This window comes from Microcaecilia unicolor, chromosome 2 (genome assembly GCF_901765095.1).
Source record: "Microcaecilia unicolor chromosome 2, aMicUni1.1, whole genome shotgun sequence".
Lineage (NCBI taxonomy): Eukaryota > Metazoa > Chordata > Amphibia > Gymnophiona > Siphonopidae > Microcaecilia > Microcaecilia unicolor.
The window spans coordinates 427,988,636-428,002,247 of record NC_044032.1 but is presented as its reverse complement, the minus strand read 5'-3'; the positions used below and the strand labels follow the sequence as shown (position 1 = coordinate 428,002,247).

The 13,612-nt window shown below is 40.9% G+C and overlaps 1 protein-coding gene across 1 annotated transcript in view; it reads right to left on the bottom strand.

The window, feature by feature from the left end:
• Positions 1 to 5,351: 5,351 nt before the first annotated feature.
• The window catches only part of TET2 (tet methylcytosine dioxygenase 2), a 93,588-nt gene continuing 85,327 nt past the window's right edge, over positions 5,352 to 13,612 (bottom strand). Inside the window, exon 9 of the mRNA XM_030190763.1 lies at positions 5,352 to 8,344. Coding sequence (XP_030046623.1) covers positions 6,906 to 8,344 — 1,439 coding nt within the window. The 3' untranslated portion in view covers positions 5,352 to 6,905. The remainder of the gene's footprint in view (positions 8,345 to 13,612) is intronic.

Below are 13,612 nucleotides of genomic sequence, written 5' to 3'. Positions count from 1 at the left end.
CTCCCTGTATAATTCCCAGTGAAGAGCCATTAGTATGAGCCCAATGTTATATAAAAGACATATGCATTTTAAGGCTTGATCTTCACTCCCAGTCTTCAAGGGCCGGCAATGGGTCAGCTTTCCAGGATATCCTTAATGAACATACATTCCAATAGAAAATAACTATTATTTCAATTTAAATATTCTTAATTACCTTTATTGCAAAGCATAGGTTAAAATATATCAAAATATATAATTTTAGTTCACCTTATCACCTTATATTACATTCACATACATTCTCTACTCTCTCACCCATTCATTCAATTAAAAAAAAATATTGTCATTTTCTCTATTGGAAGTAATGGTACTTTCATAGAAAAACTATGTGTTTCCTTGTAACATTAAGCATCAAAATGATTTCACAAACAATATCTGATATGTACTTTAGCTATGTATAATGTTACTATCAGGCTTATTTTCAAAAGTGATCGCCGGCCATTTCCTGACATAAATCAGGAGATGGCTGGCGATCTCTCAAAAGCGGCGAAATCGGTATAATCGAAAGCGGCTTTTTTGACAGCATTGCCACTTTCCCGTCACCTCGCTGGCGAAAGTTCAAGGGGGCGTGTCGGCGGTGTAGTGAAGGCGGGACATGGGTGGGCATGGACGTGGCTACCAGATGGCCGGCTTTCGCAGATAATGGAAAAAAAAGTGGCATTAAGCAGTATTTCGCCAGGTTTACTTGGTCCTTTTATTTTCATGACCAAGCCTCAAAAAGGTGCCCGAACTGACCAGATGACCACTGGAGGGAATGGGGGATGACCTCCCCGTACTCCCCCAGTGGTCACCACCCCCCTCCCACACTAAAATACAAATCAAAACCTTTTTTTACTAGCCTGTATGCCAGCCTCAAATGTCATACCCAGCTCCCTGACAGCAGTATGCAAGTCCCTGGAGCAGTTTTTAATGGGTGTAGTGCACTTCAGGCAGGCAGACCCAGGTCCACCCCCCTACCTGTTACACTTGTGGTGGTAAATGTTAAGCCCTCTAACCCCCCCCCCCAAACCCACTCTACCCACATGTAGGTGCCCCCTTCACCCATAAGGGCTATGGTAATGGTGTAGAGTTGTGGGGAGTAGGTTGGGGCGGATTTGGGGGGCTCAGCACCCAAGGTAAGGGAGCTATGCACCTGGGAGCTTTTTTGGTATTTTAAAAATTTTTTTAGAAATGTCCCCTAGGGTGCCCGATTGGTGTCCTGGCATGTCAGGGGGACCAGTGCACTACAAATGCTGGCTCCTTCCATGACCAAATGCCTTGGATTTCGCCGGGTTTGAGATGGCCGGCATTTTTTTCCATTATTGCTGAAAAACAAAACCAGCGATCTCAAACCCGGCGAACTCTGGCATTTGGCCGGGCTAAACCGTATTATCGGAAAAAAAGATGGCCGGCCATCTTTCTCGATAATACAGTTCCGGCCAGCTGTTGCGCTGCTGCCAAAATAGATCGGCGGCGAACTATTTCACCAGCGACGTTCGATTATGTCCCTCCACGCTATTCACAAACATCCCAATCCAAGTCCTGTGTCATTAAACAGATTTGAACCATCTTGGATCTTGGGATATTAAACTATCATTTTCACTGACAGACCTTTCAGTGTTTTTCACAATCAGTAGTTACCATATCTTCACTTGTAGAGAAAAGTCTGTCCTGATATCGCAATGCCTTCACATATGTTGTTCCTCTTCCAACTCCCTGTCCTTTTTATCTTGTGTAAAACTTGACACAGTCACCAGTGTAATGAATATGCTTGAGAGTAATTTGATGCCTACAACCTCCACTGTATGCAAATTTCTCTCCTGGTCCGCCATATTGCTGTATCCTGAAAACCTAAGCTAGTAGGTGTCCTTCAAGGACTGGGAGTAAAGACCAAGGTTTTAGGGGCACTGGTACTTAACTTGCCTGAATTGGGAATTTACAGCACTCAATTCTCTTTGGGGTTCTTTTACTAAGCTATGGTAAAAAGTGGCCATAGAGTGATCTTATGTGTGTTTTTCCCATGCGCTAAGGCCACTTTTGTCACCGCTGTAAAGTAGGCAAGTTTCTGTTTTTTTTTTTTATTAATGGCCATGAGCTAATGTTGCCATTAACATGTGGTCATTACAAAAAATTACCGTGTGAGCACTTACTACACCCATTTTGTAGACAGTAATGGGCTGATAATCAAAAACCCCATACTGTTCCGAACAGTACTGTAAAATTAGTGCTGTAACAGAGATGGGAAATAACACCCCTATAATCAATGCTAATAGCGTGCAAATTTATGCATGCTATTAATATTGATCATCAGGGTACTTCTGCGGGAGGATTGTGCCTGGGCATTTGCCCAAGTCACAATCCTCCTGCAGAAGTTGTTTGACAGGACCGGGCTGTCAAAAAAAAAAAAGATCAGACCTGTTAAACAGAGCCCAACGGAAGGGCACGGAGTTCTGGTAGACCTCCAGCCCCCCCCCCCCTAAAAACCCCTTCTATTGTAGTGAAGCTCCGCCAGCATATCCCAGGATGCACTAGGCAGGGCAATGCCATTTTGAGGTGTTGCTTGCAGGAGCACTCCCTCCTCCTGCTTCCAGGTATGAGGGGGGTTGGAGGCTTTGGGGGCACTAGGCTACAAGGGTGGGTGAGAAGCTAATAGGCCACCAGGGTGGGTAGGTGGGTGGGAAGCTAGTAGGGTCCCGCTGGACCACCAGATAATCTCTTCATTGTTGGGGGGGGGGGGGGCTGGCAAATGTTTGAGCTTGGGGAGGAATAGGTAATGCCCTAATTAACATGTATTTGCAAGCTCATTGCATTCTGAGCCATCAAGCTCATTGTTACACGTGCTCACCAGTTCTGATCTTTGAGCGGCAGTAAACGCGGGTGCTAGTATGGCATTAATGGTCTCTAGTGGCTGCATTTGCTTTTGATCATCTGCCCATAACAGCTCATGTGATATTCCTGTGTTAATCAGTGTACACTAATGTAAATGATTAGTGCAGGAATGCCCACTCCCTGCATGACACGCTCCTTAGCATGCGAATATTTGGGCAAATTACCTCAGGACGTCTGAGCGAATCTCACAGTATGCTATGTTTAGCTGTGTTAGGCAAGTGAAGTCGCCTAACACATCATTATAAAAGGACCCTTTTGACTTTGCTCTTTGCACCGTCCATTTAATCCATCTGAGAATCTTAAGGGCAGCCAACGTTCTGGAAAGGGATACACAAATCACTTAAAGGCAAAGAGTGCCTTAAATAAATATAGATTTTATTAAAAACAACCCACATCTCAGCATTATCAGGAATGGTATAATAATAACAGCTTTCAAATAACTTGCATTCATTACATTACAATACTTACAGTATTTATAACCATCTTCAGGTTTTACAAGACAGACCAACAGTTCATGAGAATGAATGAATTAAAAAAGAAGCTGAGAAACACGCACAGAAATCTGTTATTTTAGTGTTACACTGCAAAGTTTCCTATACAAGTTAACCACTAATTTTAGAAGTAAACTGTGTGCTGCTGTGCATCACCCAAGTCAAGAAAAGTTGTTCAAGTAGAATTGAGCCCATTCAGAAGCATCTTCAAGTATGACTGTAGCCAACCTGATAATCCTATATAAATCGTTGTACTTCTGCTTCCATCCATCAAGGTTCCTCTGTACACCAAAATTATATGTCATCCCACTGTTTTCCAGCAGTTTGACAAATGCCAGTGTATATGGCAATTTACACTGAATATTTTTACAAATTACATAATGCAAATATAAGACCACATCTATCTTCCCTCCCCATAAAATGAAAAATATAAGCATATAACGATAAAGATCACATCATTTATAGTTACTGCATTCCTTTTTAAGACTTGAAACATTATTTTGAAAATAAAATCCACTAGAACATTTTAAAAATGTTTTTTGTATTTATCGTGGGCGTGACCACACTTCCTGCTAATTTAAACAGACAATATTATAAATATTTGATCAAAAAAATAGAGTACAATAAAAAAGAAAGGCCTCCTCTGATTGGTTATAAACCATTTACAATTCTGGTTGGACACTTTAAAAAAATTATTCTAGAATCGAACTAATTATTTATTGCACTGAATGCATCTGCGTAATGGAGATTTGACAACTTATGCAAGTTTTTAGGGAACCTGAACCACAATCGGTACCTTTTACACCACTATTTAGGGGTCCTTTTACTAAGCGGCAGTAAGGTTACTGTGCGGGTAGCGTACGCACATTCAGCTCTATCGCGGGATGTCCTGAGCTATCTCACGGTATTTCTGAGATCAGCATGCGCTGATTCCTGCGCTAGAAAATAGAAATTATTTTCTAGTGTGGGGGTGGAGAGTGGGCATGCCCTGCAGTAATGGGTTAATGCATGGCCATTGCCTCCTGCTGCCTAATTTGCATACAGTTGGCACGTGAGCCCTTATCACCTACTAAACAGGTGGCAGAAATGGCTCGTGCTAATTTGGAAATTAGCACGTGGCTGTTAATAGCAGAAATAGATATTTGGCGCTAAAAAATGGCTTGAGTGCGCAGGAAACCCACTGAGCTAAAACTACCACCAGCCAATTTTTGGCCTGGCTTAGTAAAAGGACTCAGTTTAAAAAAAACAAAAGTTTTACGGTGTACCGCTACTTTAAAAAATGTAGCAAACTGTCACTTGCCAAACCCCTGCATTATCATTTCCCTTTAATCTGCTCAGTGCACTCAATATTTCTTTACTATTTATGTTTTGTCTGAAACCAATAGAACATTCCAAACTTTAGCCGTGATTCCTACAATAAAAAGAACTAAAATATTATAAAAAATCAGTTTTTGTTACATACATTGGTATGAATAATATTTGAATGAGGAGTTGAAGGAAGAAAAAAAAAAACCCCTCCAGTCACCAAAAGCAAAACAGCCTACAACAGCTTTACATAAACTCAAGAGGACATATCAGCATAAGGAAAACACAAACTGAAAAGATCCCTGATTTTTCTTTTTTAATAAAAGGTTGAAATTCAAGTTATAGGGTATCAAGTTTTCAAGTACTGAGACAAAAAAAAATATGTTTTTCTTTATTTTGTTGTTTTGCTTCTCTTATTTTCCTTTATAGGCTTTAGGAATACAATGATGGTACTGCATGTAATAAAAGTTAACTTCTGTTTCAATATCCTATTGCCAAATTAGTGCTGAGGTATATGACAAGTAGGAACAACACTCATGCCTGTGGAACATCATAAGCTCACGTTGTAACATCTTGGTACCAGGCTGAGTAGCACCATCATGATATGGAATCAGCTCTAGACAATAGGGTCTATTATTTTTTTTTTGTTTGTTTTTACAGTACTAAAATACTAAAACATGTTAAAAAATTGTTTACAACTTAATTTACTGTACATAATTTCTCTTAATCTTTATTTATTTATTTTTACAAACTAATGGTTTAAAACCAACCCAGCAAGCCAGCTGCCTGTTTATATATATATATATATATTTATATAATATGTATTCGTAGATCTTTTTTTCTTTTAACGGAATCCAATATAACTAACCCTGCTTCATTCACTTTATGTCGGCATCAATCTGCTCCATCTTCCTGATGAAGACGATCTGTAAACTAGGATGTCTTATTTCTCTGTGAACAGAAAAGGTATTATCTCTGCAAGAGCAGTCTGCCATTTTGGTACACTATCGAGGGTTATGCGTTTCCGTAAAAGGGCATGGGTATCCTGTTTGCAACATGCAGTTATTATAAAATTCTGTTGTTTAAACTGTAGAGATTTGAGCACTGGACTGGTCACGATGAACTGTTTTACAGTATAGCAGTGTGAGATGAGCACCAGAAATTGTGTTTTATGTTCTCAAGGTATTCCATTTACCCAGTAGGTCCCATTTTGACCAATGGCTGTTTGTATGAAACACTGTATATAGGCAGATATATGGCCAATAGTAAAGTCCTATGTTAACATAAGAACTTCCATACTGAGTCAGACTAAAGGTCCGTTTAGCCCAGTATCCTGCTGCTAACAGTGGTCAAGCCAGGTCACAAGTGTCTGGTAGAATCCCAGACTGAAAAGTAAACTCTTGTTTTAATGTTTCAGTACCTTAGCACATTTGCAAATGTTGTGTTGTATAAGATGGGACCTAACTGGATAAACACAATACCCAGAAGCCTTTGCAAGTTTATACAGTATTGAAAACCTTAAAATTGTTTAAATTAAGTGAGGAGGTCCCAGGGTGTTAAAGAGCATCAAAATCACAACCATTAGTATTGTAACTGTTACCAAGGCATTATTAGTTGAAATCAACAATAAAGATTCAATTCAAGATCAATAGCACCATGTTTCGTTTAGAATCTCCAAATGAATTCAGTGTTTCACCATCTGTTCTATATATGCTAGGTGTATCTATTTTATTAAATAAATCAAAAAATGAACTTAAGCTGCATGTTTTAAACCCACAGTTCCAGTATTTTTCAGTACGTCAGAACTTCAGCACCAGGTGTTATTTTTCAGGTTACTGATATTGTAACACTACACTACTGCGTGTTCTTGTTTCATGGCTGTGCAAACTTGATATCCTGAAAAGTGGTCACATTTCTTCCAATAAGAGAAATGGTATTGAGAATGCATTTTAAACTCTTTTTGCATAGGATGCTTTGGTCTTGTGCTCCCTGTATGCCGTCTGTGACCACTTCCAAGTCAGTGGAAAAGATATTTGATGGTAAGGTTGCTTCTTCTTTTTTTTCTTGGCTGGGGTGCTGTTATTTTTTTTCCACTCAACTATGTATGAAAAAAAAATTACTTGTTTCCACCTTCTTTAGAATACCCAAAACCAAGCAATATCCTATATAAATGATTTATTTTGAATGAGGTAACCAACATAGCTGTTAAATATGCCTGCTGTAAGGCCCTGTAACCCGTGTAAAGGCATATGGAGATGTAGTAACTGTTGAGTCTGTGGTTATTGACATTGTCCTTTCTGTGAGAGATTTGATGAAACGTGGGTAGGTTGGCTCAGAGGGCTCCCGTTTTGCTTTTTTGTGGTAAGATTTTGGAGGCACATAGTCAGGGCCATACTTTTCGCACTCCTCCTCCTTTTCTCTGGCCCTCTCAGCCATTTTTGCCTCCCACAGAGCCAGGCCGTGTTTTGGTTCATTCATACTTTTGTGCTGGTAAAACACAAGTGAAATCCTGGTGGGATGGTTCCTGTTGGGATTTTTTACCGGGGTCGTGGCGTGGAGCTCCCGCTTTGCACATTCAATGAGTATCGACCCATGAGATGGAGCTACCGCCACTCCACCAATGTCTGAATCCAGAAAGTTGTGCTCACTGTCTGACCAGACCTCTTCAGGATCTTCTGGTGCAGGTATAGGGGTTTGAACTGGGGTCTGAGGCAGCTTTTCAGGAATGTTAGCACCATTTGTTACATTTAATCCTTCCTGGGAAGGAATAGTCCAATCATGGTTGAGAGCTGGAAGCATTTTAGAAATTCCATTAGCTATATGGGAATTAATTTCATTGGTTATATGGGAATTAATTTCATTACATTTATTATTAAGATGCAGTGAATTAGTAGGGCTGCAAAACATGCTTGCAGGTGACTGGTTCTCAGGGGCTAGATATGGGGGTATATGAGGAAGATAGTCACCATTTTTGTTTACGGACGTATAATCCAAACTTGGATTACTCTGTTTCAATCTAGCAGCCATTTCCATGAAAAGGGGACCCACTTGATGAACAGAGCAAGGGTTGAAAGACCCAATACTGTGCACATTGGATCCAATACTGCAGCCACTGAAAGCGTCAGTCTGCATGTTTTGGTTTCCATGATTCCAGTACCTAGAACCATAAAACTGGTCATTCCCAAACCTTTGCTGATACAGAGTTTCAATGGGTGGCAATCTCAGTTTACTGTGTGGCTCCTGGCTCTGATATTTGCACAAATCCAGGGGCTGGGGGTATGGAGAATAGGAGCTTAGGTAAGAAGAACAGTTGTCCATGGGTATGCTTCCATTACACTGGTAACCAGAGCATGGGATAGTTTGATTTAATGAACTTGCATAAGGATTCATCGGAGTGGAAGTCTTCAAGTAAGTGCCTAGAAGGTGAGAAGGAGTGCTAAAAAGGTTTATACAACTTGATCCTCCATATGGATCAGCAGACTGTGAAGAGCTCTGATAAGGGTCAGATGAATTAGGAAGTCTCGTGAAAAGGTTTGCAGGACTTAAACTCAGAAAAGAATTGGTGGAATTTGAATGAGAATTGTTAAATGTACTGTGTTGTTGTTGTTGTTGTTGTTGCTGCTGCTCTTGTTGCATGGTTGGTCCTGAAAATTGCAAGAGATCTGTAAATATTAAAATCTAATAATTTTAACTCAAAGGTATTAATCAATAAACATCAAGGTAACAACACAATTTTGGATAACATTTTTTTTAAAGCAGATGCTGTAAATGTGAAATGTATAAAGTAATTATTCCTCCACCGCAATCAAGGCACTGCTTTTATTTGCTATGATAGGTGAAAAGTTGGACCAACCAAGAAGAAAATATGGTGCAAGCTGTTCGAAGGGTCCTTTTACTAAGGTGCGCTGAAAGGTGGCCTGCACTGGTGTAGATGCGTGTATTGGATGCGCGCAGGTTAGTTTTTCAGTGCACCTCCAAAAAAGGCCTTTTTTTGCCCCAAAATGGACATGCGGCAAAATGAAAATTGTTGTGCATCCATTTTGGACCTTAGACCATACCGCCACCCATTAACTTAGTGGTAAAGTCTCACGCATTAACCGGACGGTAATCGTCAGTGCACCTACAATGCCGATTACCAACTGGTTAGCGCTGCACGCTGGAAATTTTCCAGTGCGCCTAGTGGGCGCATGTAAAAAATAAAATTACTGCCCGGGCAATACAGTAGCCGGGCGGTATATCTGAATTGGCACACGTTGGGCATGCATAGGGGCCTATGCGGCTTAGTAAAAGGGCCCCTCGGTGTAGTTGTCATGCATGCCTTATAAATGCAAAATCTAGAAGCCAAAAAGAAAACATCAAGAAAATCTCCTGTTCACCTAAAATGCCCAAGAGAATAGATTTATCACTCATCTTTCACTTGGTCTTAGAAATGGCTGCCTAGGGAGAAAGTCATTGTCCTTTTTGTCTTGCAGCAGTAGCTCCTGGCACGGGCAAAGGAGGTTAACACTAATTGAGTGAGATGCAAAGAATGAACTAACAAAATGCAAAATTGTTTGTCAAATGAAATGACTAAGCTGCTGTAAAAAGTGGCCTTAGTGTGCTCTGAAGCAGTTCTTTTCCGCATGCTACGGCCACCATTTTTACCACAACCATGAAAAAGGCTTTTCTATTTTTCACATTAATGGCCATGTGCATGCAGCCATTTTTAAAAAATTACCACCACACATTTTGTAGGCAGTAAGGGCTCCTGCAATATCCATGTGCTAACCAGTTAGAGTGCAGTAATGTAGATGTGCTAACAGGTTAGAACAGGAATGTCCACTCTACACCACAATATGCCCACCTGAAAAAATTGTTTTAGCGTGTGATTAGCAGACACAAATTTCAGAGTTACCGCAGAATGCCTGAGCATGTCCCACGGTACTCAAAGTTTTGCTGCATTAGGTGTGTGCTAGCGTCTAACGCAGCTTGTTAAAAGGACCCCTTAATTTGCAAGTTTAAAAAGAAGCATAAATTTAGTGCACTATTCTTTGACCTTTGTATATCTGGGTTCAAAATGCACCACTTTGACTACATGTACAATTACTGTAATGGACTCAACCTACTCCTAAACAGATATTGTTACTCAACACAAAGATTTACGATGAAAAGGGAGATCCTTGTTACCAAAATTTGTAATTGTATTTTATGAGGGTATATGAATGGTTTGGTTTGTCATTTGTGAACTGTATATAACTATGGAATATTACGGCATATATAATTTAATAAATGAAATGAAAAATGAAAGCCACTACCCATTCTAGTGCTATTGGCGATCTCTCTACCAGCATGTCCTGGAGCTATAAATCACTGCAGGTTATGATGCTAATATATTGACAGAGTTGTTTTAGGAACGCTGCAGTGCAACTGCCATAAGCAGGTTAAGTTTTAACCAGCATCATCAATCGTTCACTCCTATGTTGTATGAAACAGGAGTAGTTTAGAGGCCCTTTTACTAAGCCACGGTAAAAAGTGGCCAGCGGCAGTGTAGGCACGTGTATTAGGTGCTCACTGGGCCAGTTTTTACCACATCTGCAAAAAAGGCTTTAAAGAAAAATGTGATGGGAAAAGGGCATATAGTAAAACTGAAACCAGTGCGAATCTAAAACTGGCCTGAGCCCGTAACGCAACCCATTGATCTAGTGGTAACGGCTTACGTGGTAACCAGTCGGTGCATGCCAACTGCCAATTACCACTGGAAGCGGCACGCACAGGAGGAAATAAATAATTCATTCATCCAGGCATTATGGGCGTGCACCAAATCTGAAATTACTGTGTGTATGTGGTGGGGGGGGGGGGGGGGCGAGGTAAACTGTCCTGGCAGTAGTCTCATTTGCGCACATGCTGCACGCGTGTAGAGCATACCATGGCTTAGTGTTTGGAGCACTGGGCTGACAACCAGGGAAGCCCAGTTCAAATTCCACTGTTGCTCCTGGTGATTTTGGGAAGTCACTTAACCCTCCATTATCTCAGGTACTAACGTGTGGGGCAGTTCTATGAGTTGGGGGCTCCGTGTAGGTGCCCCATTGCTGTATTACCAGCAATAATTGGCATTAATTATGATTTACGCGCAGAACTCGCTAAACAAATGCTGTAACATGATGCGTGTAAATTCCAAGTTACACAGTTGAAAAAGGGGGTGTGGTTAGGGGGTGGAATGGGTGGGTCATGGGCGTTTTGAAAATCTATACGCATTAATACATCCGCTCAGTGCCTAATTTAGGCATCGGGATTTATGCCAAATAAAACATGACCTAAATGGATGCAACCATATTTGGTTGCACAGAGAGGCGCTCAGCATTATTCAATATACTGCCCGGAAATTTAAGCCTATTCTATACAATTTAGGTGTATTTTGGAGAATACACCTAGGCGTATTCTTTTTACTGTGCGGAAACCTCAATGCAATATCATAATGTATTCTTCTTTACCATGTATGTATGCAGTTTAATGCATTACCATTTGTAATTCTGTACCCGTAAATGGTGATCGCCATCACGGCATAATGTAAGCCACATTGAGCCTGCAAATTGGTGGGAAAATGTGGGATACAAATGCTACAAATAAATAAATAAATGTTTCAGGCACCACATATAGAATCTAGCCCTGAGCACCAATTCTAAAATAGCATCTTGACACCAAGATTCTATTATAGCCATAAAAAGCATGGCTAAATATGGGCACACCAGTGCCAACATTACACTAGTAATTATAGAATACTAGTGTAATGTTGGCCCTGGTGTGCCCATATTTAGGCCTGCTCTTTTATGACTCTCAATAGCAGGCATAGCCTGGTGCACTTAAGTGTGCCAGGTGACGCACATAATTTATAGTATTCTAAACACTATGGGCTATATTCTATATATGGCACCTAAAAAATCAGTGCCACAAAAATACCCACTTAAATGGTATTGTATAAGCTGTGCCTAAAATTCGGCACAGTTTATAGAATACACACTTAACCAGAGAGTTGTGTGTAAATTTAGATTCGGCCATTGGCACCAACGAAAGCGTGGTGCAAATGCCCACACCTAAATTTACATGCGGAGCATCATTATTCTGTGATTATGAATGTAACTAGAAACTATGCACCGTTCTGCCCTGAAATGTCCATGACCCTCCCATTTTCACAATCCCTGTTAAATCTAATTAGTGCCAATAATTGCTTGTTAAAAAGTCAATTATTAGCACTAATTGTCTCATTATGCTATTAAATCGCACATGCAAATTGGGCACCTAAATTTGCACACTCAATTTTTGGCGACCTTTATAGAATCAGGGGGAAATGCACATAACTGGTAGACAGGACCATGGCCTACCATGTGTATACCCCCTTTGCAGTTTGGCACTATGGCATTTAGGTGTTACCTTATAGAATCATGCCTAGTACACAAAGGTGCCTAACTGTCAATTAATGGCACCTTTGACACACTTAAGTATTGCAAACCTCTAGGCACTAGTTTATAGAATTGTCCCGTTAGATTATAAGCCTTCAGGAATGGGGAGATACCTACTGTTTCTGAATGTAAGTCACCCTGAGCTGCTACTGAAAAGGTATGAGCTAAATCTCAAAAATAAATATTCCCACACTAAAATGTAACTACTCAATATTCAAAGTGATTTAACCAGGCAGGAGAACTGTGGAATATCAGCTCTAACTGCCCCTGAATTGTGTGGTTAGTGCTGGAGCATGGGCTGAGCCTCAGCAGAGCGGGTTCTTAAATGGTTAGCAGTGATATTCAAATCACTAACAAGTTAGCTTAGCTTAGGCTTAGCTACCTGATATATCTATACTCTTGAATTTAATTGCTTAATTAATTAATTTGTCCTGTGAATCTGTATTGTGGTGCACTTCTCTGTCTTCTAACCCTGTCCCCCCCTCCCAGAGAAAGACCTGCACGGTCCATCCAGTCTGCCCAGCAAGATAAACTCATATGTGCTGCTTTATGTGTATACCTGACCTTGATTTGTATCTGCTATTTCAGGGCACAGACCGTAGAAGTCTGCCCAGCACTAGCCCCGCCTCCCAACCACTAGCCTCGCCTCCCACCACCGGCTCTGCCACCTAATCTCCGCTGAGCTTCTGAGGATCCATTCCTTCTGAACAGTATTCCTTTATGTTTATCCCACACATGTTTGAATTCCGTTACTGTTTTCATCTCTACCACCTCCCGCTGGAGGGCATTCCAAGTATCCACCACTCTCTCTGTGAAAAAATACTTCCTCACATTTTTCTTGAGTCTGCCCCCCTTCAATCTCATGTCATGTCCTCTAGTTCTACCACCTTCCCATCTATGGAAAAGGTTCGTTTGCGGATTAATACCTTTCAAATATTTGAATGTCTGTATCATATCACCCCTGTTTCTCCTTTCCTCCAGGGTATACATGTTCAGGTCAGCAAGTCTCTCCTCATACATCTTGTAACGCAAATCCCATACCATTCTTGTAGCTCTTCTTTGCACCACTTCAATTCTTTTTACATCCTTAGCAAGATACGGCCTCCAAAACTAAACACAATACTCCAGGTGGGGCCTCACCAACGACTTATACAGGGGCATTAAAACCTCTTTTTTTCTGCTGGTCACACCTCTCTCTATACAGCCTAGCAACCTTCTAGCTATGGCCACCACCTTGTCACACTGTTTCGTCGCCTTCAGATCCTCAGATACTATCACCCCAAGATCCCTCTCCCCGTCTGTACATACCAGACTCTCACCGCCTAACACATACGTCTCCCGTGGATTTCTACTCCCTAAGTGCATCACTTTGCATTTCTTCGCATTGAATTTTAATTGCCAAACCTTAGACCATTCTTCTAGCTTCTGCAGATCCTTTTTCATGTTTTCCACTCCCTCCGGGGTGTCCACTCTGTT